A 19,616-nucleotide genomic window follows, 5' to 3' on the forward strand; every position below is an offset into this window, starting at 1 on the left:
ACAAGGGTTAAGGGGTCTAAGTCAACCCCTCTTCCCCCTACCACTTTATTTATTTTGAAATGTAAAGAACAGTGTAATCCTACAAGCAAGCTGTGGACTTTGAGATGCAGTGGGCACATCACTACGGCACAGCCATACCGTAGGCTTTCAGAATGTTCTGTTTTGTTGTGGAATGACGTAGCATGCCTAATTTAATCTTCCCAGCCAGAAGCCGAGACAACTTCCTCGTATGGTAGTTTTATTTTGATCAGTCAGTGTGTCGATTTCGGTCTGTGCTTTTAGAATGTTGAGTCGACTCGGTGACCTTACAGGTGGAGACTGAGAAGCGCACAGATGAACTGCCATCGTTTACACGATGAGCTACTACAGTGATACGCCAAGTGTCGACGATGAGTTGGAGTCGTTAGGGTAAGAATTTCTTAATTATAATTTTGCCTATTCGTAAATCTTATTTGAGAGCCTACCTGGTCAAAAGGAAATTAAAGTATTCTTCATGGGCAGTGCATTTTAGCATTGTTCAGGAAGGAACGTTAGGTCAATATATGAAAGGCGTTCTAGAGACGGAAATCCCTTTAGGCATAGTATTGTTTTCAACCTCAATTTTAAAATGCATGATATAAAGCCATTGAATCTTCAAGAATATAATTTAAATGCCTAATATAAACTACTACAACTGTACCCTACCCCACCAGAACCCAATATATGAACTTGTTTTACTCCATTGTTTGTTAACAATATAAACACGGTATAGTTTCAAAACATGGTTTTAAAAAAGTTTTTTTTTTTTTTTTTTTTATCTAACTGGTGTGTGTCCTTGCAGCCATAGTTCCGTAGATTAATTTGAGCGGTTACATTTCTCTAACTCTAGCCCCATCCTTTACCCCAAAAGTAGTGGAGTGATCGCTTTATTGTTGTATGAATTCCAAACTGCTCCTTTGAATAAAGGAAAAATAAATATTCAAGTTCTCACTACATTACATTCTGTTGTACCTATTCTAGTGCAGGCGTTGGCGTTGAGTTTATTGAAGTGTGAAATAAGTACGACTCTGCCATCTGCAATGCAAATACCCAACTTTCACATCCACATTAGTTAGTGATTTTTTTCTGCAGCTGTCTTGTTTGTTTGGGGGTCAACAGCTTTGTCTTAATGTCAGAAGTGGGTCAAACCATGAAGTGACCTCTAAAGTGCCTTTGCATGGTGAAGTGACTTGAGAGCAATCGGTCAGTGTTTCTTATACACACACACTGCAGCTGTTCATTATATGGTGGCACTTTACTTTTCAGATCTTACAGTGTGCATGATTCTCTTGCCAATAATTATTTGGGTTTAACATGCACTTCCTGATAGTCTGTTGCACCTTAGTGGTATATCTCTTCACACCCAGTGACATGTCTGCTGTGGTTCTCTCAACGACTCGTTCTCGTTTCAATATTTCACTTATGGGATATGCCCCCAGCGTATTCATCAGAAGCCTTTATTACACTACGCCAGCCATGATTGGCTGGACTTCGAGACGTGTTGCGCCAGGGAAGGATGTCCCTCCTATCCTATAAAGGTCCAATGCAGCATCTCTAAGTTATTCAAACACCTCTTCTCGCTTTTCATCAGAAAGCTTACCTCGACATGACTGCATTTTCCAGAACTAGCTAAACTGTCCACAGACGTGAGCTTACAACTCGCTCACTGGGCGCTATTCTCGGGACTGTGCGGTGGTGACCATTTTCCTTTTCTTTCACCTTAGTTAGAGGAAAATTATTTGAGGGAGGAACAGGTACAGCTGTGACACAGCTAACTCGTTCACAACCAAGTAAGCTGTATCCAAACAGTGACTAGTCGTTAGCAAGCTAGTCACCATGCTAGCTTGCTTTTGTGGTTTTACTTTGACAAGAAAAGTTTTACTAGCTCCACCAAGCTATCTTCTCTAACCTGTTGTTTCGGAAATGGTATCTGGCCATCACAACAAGTGCCACGGAGAAAGCTAGCGATTAGTGGGTTATTGGACTAGCCTACCACGCTATTTTTTTTGTGACAGCTAAAAACATAGCATCCAAGCTATGGTGACAAAAGCATCTCCCACCCCAAACGAGGAGAAGCTCCTGGCACGAATCTGCTCCTGTGAAAACAAGATATCGGCTAAAGACACCCAGTCTGTGTGCTCCGCTTGCCTTAAGTTGCCACGTGCCTCAGAAGCCTTCACTGGCTCCTGTCCACACTGTGCCCTCTTCACTGTGAAGAGCCTCCGTTGCAGGATGGCACGCCAAGCTCGCCTGAGTCAACAGGACCCTAAACATGGGGGGGGGCGGCATCCCCAATTGCTCACCAGAGGTGATGGATATCCAAACAGGGAATCGTAAAGCGACGGCTAGCGCTAGCTGGGGTGACCAGCTCAATGCCATTGCCCCACTGTTGGAGGACTCCAGCAACGACCTTACGGCCTCCCTGCCGGGCTTCCTGATTGGAGACGATAACGACTCCACAGGGTTTTCCGACAGCCTCCTTTCGGAATCATCAAATGGAGACGAAGACTCATTCAACCCCTCAGGCTAGGAAACCAAGCCTCCTGCCGGGGAATCCGAAACTGGACATGCAGGCGGGGCGCCATCTCCACCAGTTCTCGGCATGGACCTGTGAGACGTGTGCAAACGCACTGCGAATAAACTGGTGATTTCCTGGCCCAATGCAGTAGCAGAGACCACCACGTCCCGGTAAGATGCTACCCAAAGCCAAACGGGCAGTCAGGCAATTACTATCAGTCTTCCCAGGATGCCTGGAGGAGGTTACCTGTGCCTGGGGTACACCTTTCTCCTTCAAGAACCCTGTCCAAGGTGGTGGGATTGGACTGTGTTGACATGGCAGGGATTGGGCTTGCCCACGCGCCCCCCCATCGAACGCCTGGTGGCTTCCCATCTACACCCCAGCCAGAAGTCCGCCATGACCTCGACTGGCCCCACCTTACCAACCAAGTACGAGTGCTTCCAGTCCTCTGCGACAGAGAAGGTCTACAGGTCGGGCGTCACAGCAGTGAGGGCTCTCAGCGCTACATCCATGCTCTCGGCATATCAAGCTGAGCTACAGGATGAGCTAGCAGTCACACTGGAGCCTGGTCTGTGGGATGAGATCTGTATTGCCACAGACCTCAATCTGCGTCTGCTTAAAGCCACTGTCCAGGCGTCAGGAAGAGCGATTGGGCTCATGATATCCCAGGAGAGGGCTAGATGGCTCAACCTATCCACAGTGTCTGATAGAGAGAAACTGAAGATCCTGGATGCTCCAGTAGACCCTAAAGACCTTTACGGTTCCACCATCGAGATGATGCAGAAATGGTGCGAGGAGAAAAAGATTGAGGGTGAAGCCCTCCAGCTCTGTCTACCCAGGAAGACACAGCCCTGTGCCTCGCCACACCTTCGCCCAGACTGCAGCAGGTCGACCCCCCTCGACCTTTAAGAGCCCAGGGCAGCAGAGAACCTTGGACCCTTAAGGCCCCCTGGTCTAAGAACCCTCCCGTCCCACACATGGCACCAAGGAACCAGCCTGTCCCAAACCCCACCCAGGGGTAAGGAGGAAGACTGGTATGGCCTAGCAATGTCCCCATTGCCAGAGGCAATCTCCTCTGCCAATTCTGAGCTTGTTCCAGGATGCAAGTTCCCAGGTACCTCAGTGTTCTTTCCAGCGTATTGGGTCCAAGTCGGTGGTCAGAGTACAGCCCAAAGAGGAGAAGAGACCATGTTCAGGTGGATGCTTCTACAAGGCCCACGTCTTGTCTAAAACACTCCCCAATGTCAGTTCACATTAAAAATGTTAACATTAGCGCAACCAGGCTACAGAGCGCAGTCAGACATGTTGTTTCTCACAAAATCAAAACAAACAGGGTGCTTCGCCACAACGCCATCAGAGGGGGCTACCATTCCTTCTGTGGTAATAGGCCACATAAGCGCTCTCCAGCTACGGGCCAGCCGGACATGCGAAGTGCTTCGCGGACTGTCCTACACCCTCTCCTGGCAGATGGTGCTGCTGCACCATCTATGGGGGGAAGCCCGGTCAGCCCTCTCTCGGAGCGGAGAGAGAACTGGCGGGCATGCACCATGTAAATCTGGGTACAGGGAACGATAGACAGGGGATCCAGACTACAATTTGCTATCACTCCGCTTTGATTCAAGGGAATTGTATGGAGGCAGCCATAGCTCCAGAGAGAGGGGCATTCGGCTGATGACTTCCTCAGACGATTGGCTGCTATGCGTGCAACCGAGACCAAGTCTTAACACAGTCAGCTTCTATTGGAACACCTGACATTTATAGGTTTCAGAATGAACACAGTAAAGAGCGTTCTGTTTCCCATGCAGACAATCTCTTTCCAAGGATTCCTAGGCTCTTTCCAATCTCTTTCCTAGTTTCGGATTCATTCAAAGCTCGCCTTTCAGTGGAACATATAAGAACATTCCAAGAATGCCTTGCATGTTTCGCAGAGGGAACCTGGTCTCTTTTAAAACATGCCTGAGGCTACTAGGTTTGATCGCATCAGCTTTAGTAGTCATCCCATTAGGATGTTTGAATATGAGTGTTTCAACACTGGGTCTCTTCTCTAGGTCTCAGCCCAATACGTCACAAACATCACCGTGTACAGCTATCCATAGACTGCATGGTAGCATTGCACTCCTGGAGACACCGGACATTTCTGTCACAGGGTGTCCGGATGGCACTGTTTTATCCAGAAAAGTAGTCACGACAGACGCATTTATCTCGGGTTTGGGTGCGACCCAGGAGGGCAGAACAGTCAACGGATATGTGGGGACCCCTCCCCACAGGCGTGAGAGGAGATTTTCCATCCTCACCCAAAACATTTGGCACCTGGCCTGTGAATGGTTCAACTTGAACACTGCCGGGCTTCCCCAAAATGTAATTTCAACTATTCAGAGTCCTAGAGCCTCATCTACCAGGTCCCTTTTATAATTGTAAATGGCTCATGTCTGAGGAATGGTGCACTAAATCACAGACAATGCCATTCCAGTGCTCTGTCCCGGTAATCCTGAAGTTTCTACAGGAATTATTAGAAAAAGAAAATGCTTTTTCTACTATTAAGGTATATCTAGCAGCTATTTTGGCTTGTCATGTGGGTTTTGGGAGCACGACAGTGGAGCAACACCCTCTTGTCACCCGTTTTCTCAAGGGTGCACGTTGTTTGCGTCCGGTATCCATACAGCTTGTCCCGTCATGGGATTTATCAATTGTTTTGGATGCTCTATGCCAACAACCTTTTGAGCCCTTGGAACAGGTGGAACTGAAGAAGCTTTCATTTAAGACCGCGCTATTACTAGCATTGGCCTCCGCGAAGCTCGTAAGTTGTTTGTTTCCTGGGCGAAACCTCACACGGGTAAAGAGCTCAATTAACAACCCCTTTCTCATGCATAGTGGGGGCTATCCCTTTAGCCTACACAAGTAAGGGTCTTCAGTCTCCTGCTGGCCTACGGGCTCATTCTACTAGAGGAATGGCTGGGCTTTATTTAAGGACATATCTAGCCAGGATATTTGCTCAGCAGTGAGTTGGGCTTCGCCTAATACATTTGCAAAGTTTTATATGCTCGACGTCACTGCACCGACCCTAGCGCATACTGTTTAACGTGTAGGATCTTCTGAGGGGCAAAGCCCATTTGTGTGAAATATCGCACAGGGCAGTCGGTCGTCAGGATAAGCTAGTCTGCCAATACAGAAGTCAGTATATTCCATAATACCAAAACAAATACTTGAAAGAGAACTTTAGGTTACGACCGTAATCCCGGTTCTCTGATAGTATGAGTGAGGCATTTCACCAGACCACCCTCCTTGCATGAGCGAGGGATAGGTGTTGCTTATTTTTGAATGACTCAGATGCTGCATTAGGCCTTCTTTATTGGGTAGGAGGGACAATCTTCCCCGAAGCACACGTCTCGACATCCAGCCAATCATGGCTGGCGTAGTGTAATAAAGGCTTCTGAGGAATACGCTGGGGGGTATCCCATAAGTGAAATACCTCACTCATACTATCAGAGAACCGGGGTTACGGTTGTAACCTAAAGATTTCATGAGTCTGCTCACCACTCACATTAGTGATGCATGTCTGTTAGATGCTATACTCTGATTGTCTTTGTCTGTCTTCCACCCCTCCCAGATGGTACCACTTTGACCTGTCCCGACATGCCGCTGAAGCTCTCCTCCTATCCAATGGGAAAGATGGCAGCTATCTCCTCCGAAACAGTCATGAGGGTCCTGGCAGCTTTGCCCTCTCTGTCAGGTGGGCCTACCTATCCCGTCCCTCTTAAAAAGTAAAACGTCTCCCTCCCTCTTCCATGCCCCATTTCAGATGGATTCCCATTCACCACATGCTTTTTTCTTTCCTTATACAGAGCCAAGGATTCAGTTAAACATTTCCATGTGACACGGAAAAGCAGTGGATACGCTTTTGGCTTCAATGAGTTTGCGTCCCTCCAGGACTTTGTCAGCCATTTTGCCAACCAGCCTCTGCTGGGCAGTGAGACAGGTTGGCTGAAACCAGTTCTTCAGACCTTACTGAATCCAAAGTCTAAACCTAACCATTTCCCTGCTGTTTATTTATATTTTCAATGACTGAAATATATCCCTTGGTACACCCTCAAGACTAACCCGAACCTTGATCTTTCACTCAACCAGGTACCCTCATTGTCCTTAAATGCCCATATCCATGGCATGTAGAAGAACCGTCCATCTATGAGTCTGTGCGGGTTCACACCGCCATGCAGACAGGACGAACAGAGAGCGACCTGGTGGCTAACGCTCCATCGGTATGACCACAAGCTCATTTATTAGTGAAGCAAACATGGGTTAATCATTACAACATAATTACTTAGGTCAAGTATCACAAACCTCATGAGATATTGTTTTTTTAATGATTTTGTTCACAGTTTGGAACAAAGGAGGGCTATCTGGTAAAGTTAGGAGCAGTCGTAAAGGTGAGAGAAATAGGCAGCTGTACAGACCAGGTTTAGTGGACTGTTGTTCTGGTTGAAAGACTTTTGATTTGTTTTTGTTTTTTCAGAACTGGAAGCAGAGGTGGTTCACATTAAACAGAAATGAGCTCAAATACTTTAAGAACAAAATGGTGAGTAGAAACCATGCCTCTGATAGTCATGGTTTATGATACAGATGTAATATCATGAAGGGCTAGATTTTATTTGTCAGTGATTGTGACAGGATGGTGTTGCCATCTCTCATTTGCTCTCCTGTCTTAGTTTGATGAGCCTATTCGCACCCTGGATCTGACAGCATGCTCTGCAGTGCAGTTTGACTACTCCAAGGACAGAGTCAACTGCTTCTGGTGAGAGCTCCAATCCACTGAGCCAAGAGTGGGCCTACCAACTCTCGTGATTAAGGCCTTTACAGACTATTGACTAACAATTAATAATACTATTTTGACTACAATACACTGCTGTTAAAGGTCAGCCTTCCCTTCATTTTTTTTTTTTTTTTTGCAACTGGTGCTAGTTTCATTGTTCAATCTTGAATTTGGTAAACCTCAGGGGGCATTTTTAAACATATCTGTTGGTTTCACTTCCGCTTACAGAGGAATATAAAATATGGATCATGGTGGCCGATGGCAGTGGCAGATAAGAGGAAGTGCAACCAGAGTGATGACAGGAGAAGTTCTAACCTCCACTCATCTACTTTATTTTGTTGCTGGATCTCTTTCTGTAGCTGTTGATATTAAACCTAGCATTAATACTCATTCGGTCTCTTATTTAGTTTGGTGTTCCCTGAGAGGACATTTTATCTGTGTGCCAAGAGTGGTGTGGAGGCAGATGAGTGGATCAAGATAATACGATGGAAACTGGTGAGCCCATAATCCACTATTACTATTAAAATGTATAAAACAGAAACAAAGCTTGAACTGGCTACCTTAATCCAAATGCTTAACTAATGGGAGTAGTGCCAGAGCAAAATAGCCTAACAAAATGAATGTTTGTTTTCAGTCACACATAAGAAAAGAAAGATGACAACATGAAGAGGAGGAGCCAAAAGAGGCATATTCTCACAGTGAACTAAATTACCTTAAGTCTGGTAACTTGTCACTCATGTTATCCTCAGAGATCCTTTCTGCTCCACAGATGACTGGCTGGTATCCCAAGACAAAAGACAATGGGGCTCTTTGACCATCGAAAAATGACCATGTCATTTTCAGGACATGCACAATGTTTTGGATCTAATTGTATTTTTTTTGCGATAGACTTGAGTTCCTCCAAGAATTGTATTTTCTCTAGATTGATATCTTTCACTGGTTGACATTCACGTGATCTTAATTTTACTTAACAAGATGTAACAGTCATACTGTGAATAAATATTTATTTTAATAGAGAAATGAGCAACAGATGAGTCAGTTTATTAATTACAAACATGAGAAAGGAAGGGGTTACATTCAAGTACTAGAAAATTAAGGCAACAAACACAGCATCATGACACTAACATGTACTGTATCTTTCAGCAACAGAGCTCTCTGTATGTGTGGGTGCGTGTGCATGATAGAGATATTAAAAATATGTAGTAGATCCTTTTTCATGACTGACTCTGTCACAGAATAGTCCCATTGCTGTCAAGGTGATACACTCCTAAGCAACCTCCACTACCTGCCATAGCTCTTCGATTAGTGGTACAAGCTCCTTCTCCAGACGGATAATCAAACCTACAAACAACAACAGTTTGGATAACACTTCAGAATGCTGTACTTGCCTTCATTCATGCAGAGGATAGAAAGTAGAGATCTTCATCTTACCTGTGTTGGCACTACTGCATGCGATGAAACTGATCACCAACGGTAACCGGTTAAACTGCACAATCTGGAAAAAAGTGAACTTGTCAGCATAACAAGGCACATGGGTCAGTGTTTTTCAATCTGTTCTTGAGGAGCACCAGGGAATGCACATTTTTTTGTTTTAGCCCAGCACTAACACACCTGACTCAACTAATCACCAAGCCTTTATATGTTAGGTCCAGATTTTATTTACCTGGTATGTGTTATAGTAGCAGATGATACTCTTGTTTTTAGAGAGCCTTAGCTAACTGCCCTGGTCGTTGGCCAATGCAAAGGTGGAGAGGAAGCCTGACCGTAGAGCATATTCTGGTGCATTATTTTTCGCCACTGAAGGAGAATGCATCAGGTACACTGAGCACAACACATTGGACAAGAAAAGGTCAACTAAATTACCTAGCTTTTAGAAGAAAACATAGGTGTGAGGGAGGACCTACCTTTAATAACTGGGACACCATCCCTATCTGTCACTATGATTGCATGAAGACCCTCAACACTGGTGGATAAGGAAAAAAAGAGCACATGACAACTCCTTAATCATAATTCAAACTACTGAACCTCACTTTTCACATTAGGGATTCCTAAGTTCAATATTAGGTTTCAGCAACAGAAGAATCATAATGAACACAATCATACAACAAACAAACATACCTTGGTAACAGTTTGTACAAGTATCTCTTCAAGTCCTGCAGCAAAATGTGTCAAGATAGAGACAAGATAGGTAGCTACCAGGGGTGCAACTATGGTTTTAGAAGTGGGGGGAGGCATAGTTATTATTTTTATGGCTATGACATCAGATAGCTAGAGATTAATGTAATCAATGATTGTGTTCAAATAATTTATACTTACATCAGCCGTGGTGGAAATGTTGTCTTTTATTCCACCGTCAATTGCTAGAAGAGAACTGAATTATGGTAAGAATGTCTGTAAATGTTGAGAATATCAGCAGGTCTTTTTTATGCTCTTCCTAGCTTTCCTTGCTATTTCATTGACAGCTAAAATAAAATCACCCCATTCCGTACAAATGTGCACAACCGCAACATTCAAACGGGCTATAAAGAAAATGAATGGGACTGTAGCGACTGTGTTAACGTGGGGGTGTGAACTAGGTTTCTATTCAAGGGGTGATTGACATGGTAATGGCTCTATAGTATTGGAGATCAGTTGAATAAACTGATCCTTCGTTACATCTTGACGTGTCATGTCATAACGTACAGCACACATAAAACAACTATTTCTCTTACAATCTCTCTCCACCAGGTGTAGCACTTCTATCATCCTTTAAAAACAAGAACTGGACAGTGATGGGGGTAAGGGGGGAAACCTAGTATTTTTTTCTGTCATCATTGCATGCGATCATCATTCTCAAAGCCGCTGTTTACTTCTAAGATCACTTTAGCACCGCCCTAAAAACCAGATTCAAATGTGGCACAAACCTTCAAATAGGTATGTAATGACACATTATAAAAACTCTTTATAGTGTTTTATTTACATTTTAGAGGTGATAAGGTGATAAGTTGGACAGATCGAGTGAAAAGAAGCAATTTTCCCACACAACATCTCTCTCACACTATCACGCATTAGTTTCGCTTCCCCACCCGCCATTTTTAAAAAGGCCCGACGGGGCTCAGTGCCTACTTGAATTATGCAGAAACAGGCAGCGTTTAGGTCATGTAATTGATTCTGTTGGAAAGGGGAGAAATTGTGCTTTACAATGGTATTGACATTACAGTTGATCTGGAAGTATTACGTTTTTGGGGCACTAAAATAAGGGCAATTGTATGGACCAATGCGATGTACGAGTTTACGTTAATTTATCTCCAGCTGATACTAGGTTTAGCAAGGTAGCTAGCTAGTTAGCTGGACTTGGTTGTTTTTCATATGTAGAACAAAATGTAAATGTATTACTACCTTGTAAATGTATGAATGCTAATCCACTGTTACCCCTTTTTTTTAATTATTATATATTTTTTATTTTAAGTAAGCAGCTTTGCCCACAGGGAAATCATATGACTGTCTTAACCCATGTTGAGCCAGCAACATCCGATTTAAGCTGTTTAAAAATCCTTCAAAATAAGAGCCATGTAAACAGAAGAAATTGTTAATTATGTTCAGTAGCACCCAGTATCCAAAACCATTGCATTTCTGCAACTGGCTTAATTTGCGTAAGACATATTACTATACATAGAAAAAGGAGTGAAAATAGAGAATAGGAAATTAAGAAATAGATTAGATAGAAAGTGGGCTACTTAGTCTACTTCTCTGGGGTTATCATGCCCCCAGCTCAAATAGAGGAAACTATTTACACATTTGTACATCCCCCACACAGCCTTCAAATGTTCTCTCTCCCCTGACAACATAACAGGAGGTCTTGCTCAGAATTTACCTCAAGGTTTGAAATCTGAACTCAATAAGGCAATCCCAGTAACTAATTATGATCTTAGCAGTTTGAGTGAAACCTGCTGTTTGAATATCTGGCATGCCTTTTCTGCTGTAGTGTCAGTATATTATTGACCAAAGAATGAAGCGCAATAGGCCATCTATTTGGATGAGGATGAGTAAGTACAGTTAAAGTACAGTTAACGATGGTCATTATGGCCAAACAGTTCTATTTTTGTTTCATCAGACCAGAGGACATTTCTCCAAAAAGTACAATCTTTGTCCCCATGTGCAGTTGCACACCGTAGTCTGGCTTTTTTATGGCGGTTTTTGAGCAGTGGCTTCTTCTTTGCTGAGTGGCCTTTCAGGTTATGTCAATATAGGACTCGTTTTACTGTGGATATAGATACTTTTGTACCTGTTTCCTCCAGCATCTTCACAGGGTCCTTTACTGTTGTTCTGGGATTGATTTGCACTTTTCGCACCAACGTACGTTCATCTCTAGGAGACAGAAAGCGTCTCCTTCCTGAGCGGTATGATGGCTGCGTGGTCCCATGGTGTTTATTCTTGCGTACTATTGTTAGTACAGATTAACGCAGTACCTTCAGACATTTGGAAATTGCTTGTGGAGTTGTGGAGGTCTACAATTGATTTTCTAAGGTCTTGGCTGAATTATTTTGATTTTTTCCATGATGTCAAGCAAAGAGGCACTGCGTTTGAAGGTAGGCCTTGAATTACATCCATAAGTACACCTCCAATTGACTCAAATTATGTCAATCAGCCTGTCAGAAGCTTCTAAAGCCATGACATCATTTTCTGGAATTTTCCAAGCTGTTTAAAGGCAGTCAACTTAGTGTATGTAAACTTCTGACCCAATGGAATTGTGATACAGTGAATTATAAGTGAAATAATCTGTTTGTAAACAATTGTTGGAAAAATTACTTGTGTCATGCACAAAGTAGATGTCCTAACCGACTTGCCAAAACTATAGTTTGTTAACAAGACATTTGTGGAGTGGTTGAAAAACGAGTTTTAATGACTTCAACCTAAGTGTATGTAAACGTCTGACTTCAACTGTAGGTCTTCTCATCTTCACATCTGCTTTTATTAATCTGTTGTGTATTTGTGCAGAGATTGGCATGAATTTTGAGCACATATGGCAGAAGACGTTGACAGTGCTGAACCCTATGATCCCAGCAGATGGCAGTATCATGAATGAGACCGACCTGACCCTATTCTGTTCTGTATCGCTCTGGGTGTCACTTTACTCATGGTGAAGAACCTCCCCAGCAGCTTATGTCCAAGTGTGTGTGTGTGTTGCATGTTTTCACAGCCCAAGTCATCATGATTTACTATTCAGATAAAAAATATTTGTAGCTTTGCTGTATGTAACTGTGCATGTATTGTACTGAAAGTGTCCTGTAACAAAATGTATTTACTCTTTATATAGGCAGGCAAATCCCACTTTGGCTATGTCTATGGGATCAGTACCATCGGCTGTATGATGATGATCTATAACCTGTTGACCCTGATGGGTTCCCTGACTGTGTCCTATGGCTGTGTAGCCAGCGTGCTGGGCTACCGCCTCCTCCCCACTGTGGCACTATCTGCATTTGCAGTCGTCTTTCCCCTACAGCGAGTAGGCCTTTCCAGTCCAAAAACAATTAAAAGGTTGTCTAAATAATATTGTGTAGAATAACACAGTTTGCTCATCTTGATTTCTGTTCTGTCAAATTTTACTTTTGATTTACATCCAGAGGGATCATCGGAACGACCCTGGCCTTGCTGGTGATTGGCTGGTGCAGTCTCTCAGCTTCCAAGATCTTCACCTCCACCCTGGCTATGGAGGGTCAGCAGCTGTTGTTAGCGTACCCCTGTGCCCTGCTCTATGGAGTCTTTGCCTTGCTAACAGTGTTCTGAAGGCCACTACTGTCACTGACTGTCAACAGAGATCCAATTTCTGAAGCACTACATTGGGCAATACATGTCTGGTATGGGTGTCAGTCTGGTATTGAGTTATAGTTATATATGGAGTTTTGTTTGTTGAATTCCTATATTTAAAAAAAAATTAGGCTCAGTTTTTCCATAGGAGTTACTTTACATTCTGAAAAATGTCATCTAGGTGTGTAATCTGTTGACATTTGTGCATTGGAATGTGCCAATAAATGGAATTTGAAATGTTACATTGTGTCAAAATGCAACACTGACTTCAATTGAAATTATGGAACTAACGAACACCATGTTGAAAAGCTATAAAACTTTATTTAAGATTGATTTTAACAGTATAATTCACTGTATCTTGTGTCTTAAAAAGCATACATTCAGGATATGAAGAAACATACATTGAGAATAACATATTTGGGGTGGCAGGTGGTTAGAGCGTTGGACTAGTAACCAAAAGGTTCCAAGATCGAATTACCAAGCTGACAAGGTAAAAATCTGTCGTTCTTCCCCTGAACATGGCACTTAACCTACTGTTCCTAGGACGTCATTGAAAATAACAATTTGTTCTGAATGGACTTGCCTAGTTAAATAAAGGTACAAATATATATATATTTCAACTGGAAAATGAAAGAAAAAGCTGGAATTATTACCCGTGTATAAACTTACAAACCAACATGGTTCTTAGTCTTCAAAATACAATAGCACAAGAGCATGGTTAAGCATGGTTTTACTATATGAAGAATGCATTGTTCTTCCAAGAATACAGTCTTAAATGATTTAATCTCATTTACACTCACAAAGCAGACCACTTACAAAAACATTTAACCTTAGAAAGTATTTATAAACATCAGCAAAGAAATATTATGCTCCATTCTGATAACTTTTCCTTGGTGAAGTACGTTTGTAACTTTGAGTGAAAGTGTTTTTTTTTACTGATCAAAAACAGATTTGTAGGACATTAAGATTTTTATTTTGAATTCATCCATTCAATAGCACATGTCCAATACAGGGTTTGGCATAGCTGATTTACACAGCCTCTAGAATAATGGTGTATTTAGAGGATTAGTCTGTTCATAACTATAGGGTTTGGATCTCTACTATATTGGATTTAGGATTGCTTGATTATTCCCTATTATCTCAACCATTCAGGTCATAAATCATAAGGGACCAGGGGGAGTAATTGAGACACTGGGCCTAGTGTGACTGTCCCAGAAGTAAATACATAAACACAAATCTTGAAGACCAAAGGTTGTGTGTTATAATAGCCAGCAGAGTCAGTAGACCCAGTCTCAGTTCCCATCATCTTTTTCCCATGGTATTTTTTTCAGATGAGGTCGGCTGCCACGCAGGTTACCCTTCAAGACGGCAGGTAGAGAAAGAAACAGATACATGCTGTTGTAAGTACTGTAACAATGTGTACCTTCACTGTAGTTACCCTGTAATTGCATAGGTATTAGGAACACACTGTAAAGTGTGACTAGAAAGGTGAATTGTTATAAAAGGGGAATTTTACTGAAACAATTTTTTCATATATTATTCATTAGTCCGCGTTTTATACATTGAAGTTGTATACTGCTTTCAAGTCTCCTGATGTCCTAAATCAAGCATGATCCAAAAGTCTCATGATGATGTGTTTTGACATTGTGTGAATTTTCCCTAAAGTAAACACAAGTCTGCTAGGATAGCTATGAGGACTATAACGTTGTTAAATTACTCACTGTATACACGTTGGAGAGGTTGGAAAGGTTGTTGAACAGCGCTTGACCTGCACTGACTTTGTTCTTCACACCACGTACAGTCCCATTCTTGCTGCAGATATTAATGCGCTTGTTGCTAAAGAGCAGCCCCTTTTTGGTGCTAGCGTACATAAGCAGGTCATCCGGATCACTCCCGCAATCATCCGGCGCTGTGCCCACCAGCCCACACAGATGCCCATTTGCCTCACTGGTTGGTGGGGAGCTCACCTGCTCGCTCTCCGAGTTGCTGGTGCAGTCCGAGTCAACCGAGTCTGTCACTGAGCCACACAATGTCAATGTGTCATCCTTGAAAACCTCAGTTAAAATGCGACCACTATTTGCAGATGCCACCCGAAACCTTACAGTTCTCTGAGCCTTTTCTTTGTCTTGTCTTGAGGTTGTGCCCTCCATTAGAACGCAAGAGGGTGTTTTACATGTTTTACATGGTCAACATCTCTCTTTCAGTGAAGTAAGATGCATTCTTGTAAGATTAAGCCATACCCTTCTGCTATTGTTAATTTTCATTGACATGTAAAATCTAAGTCCAAAATGGTCTAAGTAAGAAACCTAGACACCAAAATGGTTAATAATAAATGAAGTTCTGCCATGGTAACAGTTAAAACAGGCAAACAGTAAACTGATATCCCCATGATGCATAATTAATTAATTGATTGGTCAAATATGACCAAATAGGCAACCATAGTTGAGAGGTCACTGCAGATCAACAACCCACCAGTTCTTGTGCCCAGTGTCATACCTCCACAATCTCTCATCAGATGAAAGCTTCAGCAACTTTGAGGACCTATTATAATGTTATCAAGCATGCGGCTGTTGTATAGGAGCATCCCTTTATTGTAGCAAGAGCAGGTTCCGTTAAAAAAGGGAAGAGCGGAATCTTTCCTCACGGCCTTGATAAAATATTTCCCAACTAAAACTTTGCTGTCATCGACATAAAATCACACAGTCTGTCTGGGTGAACCAACTACAGCCAACGTACGAGCACAGAGTTTGGTAATAGAATCTAGTGTAATATACGTTTTTGTCAAATATTTATTGTGGATTATCTCTAATTTGAATACCAAAAGTGACCCTATTGTCCTGCGGGAAAACCCAAACACACGTGTCTACCTGTGTCTCCAGCAAGAATAAGTCAGACGTAGAAGGAATAAGGTCGTGACCACAGAGATTTCACTTCAAAATAAAAGTCTCGCAATGAAGATGGTAAAAAATTATACAATGGTCGACAATTCATAACATTTTTGTGAGCAAATGTATTTTGCAAATTAATTTTGTTTAACAATATGGAAAAAGGAAAACAGTTAATCGACTTTACAAATAATATTATAGCATTGACATTATTGTTAACAGCATTAAAAGTAAGGAATACTAGATAGTTATCATGGTAACAGCAGTAATACAAATAACAAAACATTATTTATCTACTGTTAATAATAATAGTAATAACAATATTAATAATATAATTAGAATAATCAACATTAGAAAACACTTTTAAATCCCTTTGTTAATTAGCCCATTCGTATTGCATGATGTTCAGGATGTTTTAAAAATTGGACATACATATTGCACCATACACAATTTCCTTCTGTATGTTGTGTCGCAGTAAAAGGGGGTTCCATTCTACTGAGCACTTCTATTTTTCAAATCCATAGAGTTTACACCCAGAGGAGCATCGCTGCTCATTCTACAAACAATATGTTTATTCAAAAAATAATACCTAAAGGGGTCCTAAAATTCTAAATCAAATAGCTAAATGATCCATGGTATGACCATCTGAAAACAATTCCATATGTTAGCTTAGTACCCCTACTTTGATGCTAATTAGCATTTTTGAATCTGAGAGTAAATAGAGCAGAATATATTGATAAAAGTCACCTTGTCCAATTGAGATTTACATGGTTATCAAACCGACACACCAGGGTAAGCCTACACAAAACACAGCCCATATAATAAGTGTTTTTAAAAGCCCCTATGGGAAATTAATGGTGGAAAAACAATTGGAACCTTTTCCCTGATGTTGTTTTTGTACTTTTACCCCTTTTTCATGATATCCAACTGGTAGTTACAGCCTTGTCCAATCGCTGCAACTCCCCTACAAACTTCGGGAGAGGCGAAGGTCGAGAGCCATGCATCCTCTGAAACATGACCCTACCAAGGCACATTGCTTCTTGACACACTGCTCACTTAATCTGGAAGCCAGCCGCACGAATGTGTCAGGCAAAACACAGTCTAGCTGGTGAACGAAGTCAGCTTGCAGGCACCCAGCCCGCCACAAAGAGACGCTAGAGCACGATGGGACAAACCCTCCTCTAACCTGGACCCCGCTGGGCCAAATGTGCGCCACCTCATGGGTCTCCTGGTCAAGGCCGGCTATGACATAGCATGGAACCTCAGCCTGTAGTGATGCCTCAAGCAATGTGATGCAGTGCCTTAGATCGCTGCGGCACTCAGGAGGCCCTTTTCACTGTTTGACCGCTAGGTTTTAAGAGTATTATGACACCTCCACCGTGTGGATCTATAGCTGGCTATACATCATGTTACTCCCGTGACACTGCATGTAATATAAATCAAATGTTTTAAATTATTTATTCTAATCACAGAAAAGGCAGAGAAAACACAAATATATTGGATCTGGTAAGTCTACTAGCTAGCTACTTATCTGACTTACAATTAGTTAGCTAGCTAGTTTCCTAGCTACCTTGTGTTTTATGTTTTCTCTTTGCTACAGCCAGACAGCCTGGTACAGTCCAGAGCTGATATTGACGAGAACGACGAACCATAGAAAGGTCGACATATCAGAGATTGTTGTCAACTCTCAGCTGCCCTGCAGACCACGAAAGCGAAGATGAAAAGAGTGTAGAGGATAAAGAAGTGGAACAGCATCTCAGTTATGGCAAGTGAAAGTGTGAAAGTGCACACTGATTGAACCATAGTTTTGCTTGCAGATATATGAAATATTGGTTATGCAATGATTGTTGTTTGACTTTAAAACAGTCATGGAGTGCAAATCAGATCAGAATTTAAAATTAGAATTTTCTATTCTGCTTGATTTTATTAGGCAGTGACGTCGAGGAAGATGAGGAACATCAAGTATAAAAGACACCTGTCCACAACCTCAGTCACACTCCAAACTCCACTATGGCCAAGACCAAAGAGCTGTCAAAGGACACCAGAAACAAAATTGTAGACCTGCACCAGGCTGGGAAGACTGAACCTGCAATAGGTAATCAGCTTGGTTTGAAGAAATCAACTGTGGGAGCAATTATTAGGAAATGGAAGACATACAAGACCACTGATAATTTCCCTCGATCTGGGGCTCCACGCAAGATCTCACCCCGTGGGGTCAAAATGATCACAAGAACGGTGAGCAAAAATCCCAGAACCACACAGGGGGGACCGAGTGAATGACCTGCAGAGAGCTGGGACCAAAGTAACAAAGCCTACCATCAGTAACACAATACGTCGCCAGGGACTCAAATCCTGCAGTGCCAGACGTGTCCCCCTGCTTAAGCCAGTACATGTCCAGGCCCGTCTGAAGTTTGCTAGAGAGCATTTGGATGATCCAGAAGAAGATTGGGAGAATGTCATATGGTCAGATGAAACCAAAATATAACTTTTTGGTAAAAACTCAACACGTTGTGTTTGGAGGACAAAGAATGCTGAGTTGCATCCAAAGAACATCATACCTACTGTGAAGCATGGGGGTGGAAACATCATGCTTTGGGGCTGTTTTTCTGCAAAGGGACCAGGACGACTGATCCGTGTAAAGGAAAGAATGAATGGGGCCATGTATCGTGGGATTTTGAGCAAAAACCTCCTTCCATCAGCAAGGGCATTGAAGATGAAACGTGGCTGGGTCTTTCAGCATGACAATGATCCCAAACACACCGCCCAGGCAACGAAGGAGTGGCTTCGTAAGAAGCATTTCAAGGTCCTGGAGTGGCCTAGCCAGTCTCCAGATCTCAACCCCATAGAAAATCTTTGGAGGGAGTTGAAAGCCCGTGTTGCCCAGCAACAGCCCCAAAACATCACTGCTCTAGAGATGTGCATGGAGGAATAGGCCAAAATACCAGCAAGTGTGTGAAAACCTTGTGAAGACTTACAGAAAACATTTGACCTCTGTCATTGCAAACAAAGAGTACATAAAAGTATTGAGATAAACTTTTGTTATTGACCAAATACTTACTTTCCACTATAATTTGCAAATAGTTTTTTTTTAATCCTACAATGTGATTTTCTGGATTTTTTTTTTCTCATTTTGTCTGTCATAGTTGAAGTGTACCTATGATGAAAATTACAGGCCTCATCTTTTTAAGTGTGAGAACTTGGCACAATTGGTGGCTGACTAAATAATTTTTTGCCCCACTGTATACCCCAGGACATTAGAAGCATTGTCAATTGAGTAATATGAAGTCATGTTAACATTCTTATTCCAGGTTTCCACAAATAATATGCCTATAACAGGCTCCATCTGCCAGGTTCTGGTGCAGCTCCCACATCTTCCAAAGTAACAGCTTCATGGACCAGGATGCAAGATACAGACACACTGTACCCTAGTCTTCGGGAGTATCCTACAATGGTTAATACATGATTCCATGTGTCATTTCATTGTTTTGATGTCATCATTATTCTACAACGTAGTAGGAAAAAAAATGAAAAACCCTTGAGTCCCAACTTGACTGGTACTGTATATTATTAATAAGAGTGAATCACTTAACTACTGTAGTAA

General features: G+C 42.3%; 2 protein-coding genes and 1 long non-coding RNA gene across 4 annotated transcripts; 1 reads left to right on the forward strand and 2 right to left on the reverse strand.

The window, feature by feature from the left end:
• The first annotated feature begins 100 nt into the window (after positions 1-100).
• dapp1 (dual adaptor of phosphotyrosine and 3-phosphoinositides) lies at positions 101-8,372 on the forward strand. 2 transcript variants are annotated; one of them, XM_035743135.2, is made up of 10 exons: positions 101-408; positions 6,144-6,266; positions 6,379-6,512; positions 6,662-6,792; positions 6,913-6,960; positions 7,047-7,109; positions 7,240-7,325; positions 7,751-7,838; positions 7,978-8,028; positions 8,113-8,372. In XM_035743135.2, the coding sequence occupies exons 1-9, from the start codon at positions 356-358 to the stop codon at positions 7,999-8,001; spliced, it is 750 nt and encodes a 249-aa protein (XP_035599028.1). In that variant the 5' UTR covers positions 101-355; the 3' UTR covers positions 8,002-8,028; positions 8,113-8,372. The 2 variants fall into 2 exon arrangements, 1 of the variants encoding a protein (XP_035599028.1); XR_004821247.2 differs by having other exon boundaries at positions 7,572-7,838; positions 7,978-8,372.
• Positions 8,373-8,522: 150 nt separating this feature from the next.
• On the reverse strand, positions 8,523-9,705 carry LOC118362639 (uncharacterized). The gene is made up of 4 exons (XR_004821248.2): positions 9,660-9,705; positions 9,248-9,306; positions 8,775-8,838; positions 8,523-8,684 (listed from the first exon to the last, which is right to left on the reverse strand). It is a non-coding gene; the product is annotated as an uncharacterized LOC118362639 (long non-coding RNA).
• A 4,642-nt stretch (positions 9,706-14,347) lies between these two features.
• On the reverse strand, positions 14,348-19,561 carry grxcr1b (glutaredoxin and cysteine rich domain containing 1 b). Its single transcript, XM_035743146.2, has 2 exons — positions 14,852-19,561; positions 14,348-14,488 (listed from the first exon to the last, which is right to left on the reverse strand). The coding sequence occupies exons 1-2, from the start codon at positions 15,278-15,280 to the stop codon at positions 14,423-14,425; spliced, it is 495 nt and encodes a 164-aa protein (XP_035599039.1). The 5' UTR covers positions 15,281-19,561; the 3' UTR covers positions 14,348-14,422.
• Between the last annotated feature and the right edge of the window lie 55 nt (positions 19,562-19,616).

The sequence above is a fragment of the Oncorhynchus keta genome, chromosome 29 (assembly GCF_023373465.1).
Source record: "Oncorhynchus keta strain PuntledgeMale-10-30-2019 chromosome 29, Oket_V2, whole genome shotgun sequence".
Lineage (NCBI taxonomy): Eukaryota > Metazoa > Chordata > Actinopteri > Salmoniformes > Salmonidae > Oncorhynchus > Oncorhynchus keta.

What these genes read in the sequence shown, in the direction of transcription:
- dapp1 (XM_035743135.2), top strand. Translation starts at nt 356, where the DNA reads ATGAGCTACTACAGTGATACGCCAAGTGTCGACGATGAGTTGGAGTCG. An exon ending in AGTTAGGAGCAGTCGTAAAG is followed by an intron (nt 6,961 to 7,046) that starts GTGAGAGAAATA and finishes TTGTTTTTTCAG; the next exon opens with AACTGGAAGCAGAGGTGGTT. An exon ending in GACAGAGTCAACTGCTTCTG is followed by an intron (nt 7,326 to 7,750) that starts GTGAGAGCTCCA and finishes TCTCTTATTTAG; the next exon opens with TTTGGTGTTCCCTGAGAGGA.
- grxcr1b (XM_035743146.2), bottom strand. Translation starts at nt 15,280, where the DNA reads ATGGAGGGCACAACCTCAAGACAAGACAAAGAAAAGGCTCAGAGAACT. An exon ending in ACCTCTCCAACGTGTATACA is followed by an intron (nt 14,489 to 14,851) that starts GTGAGTAATTTA and finishes GCCGTCTTGAAG; the next exon opens with GGTAACCTGCGTGGCAGCCG.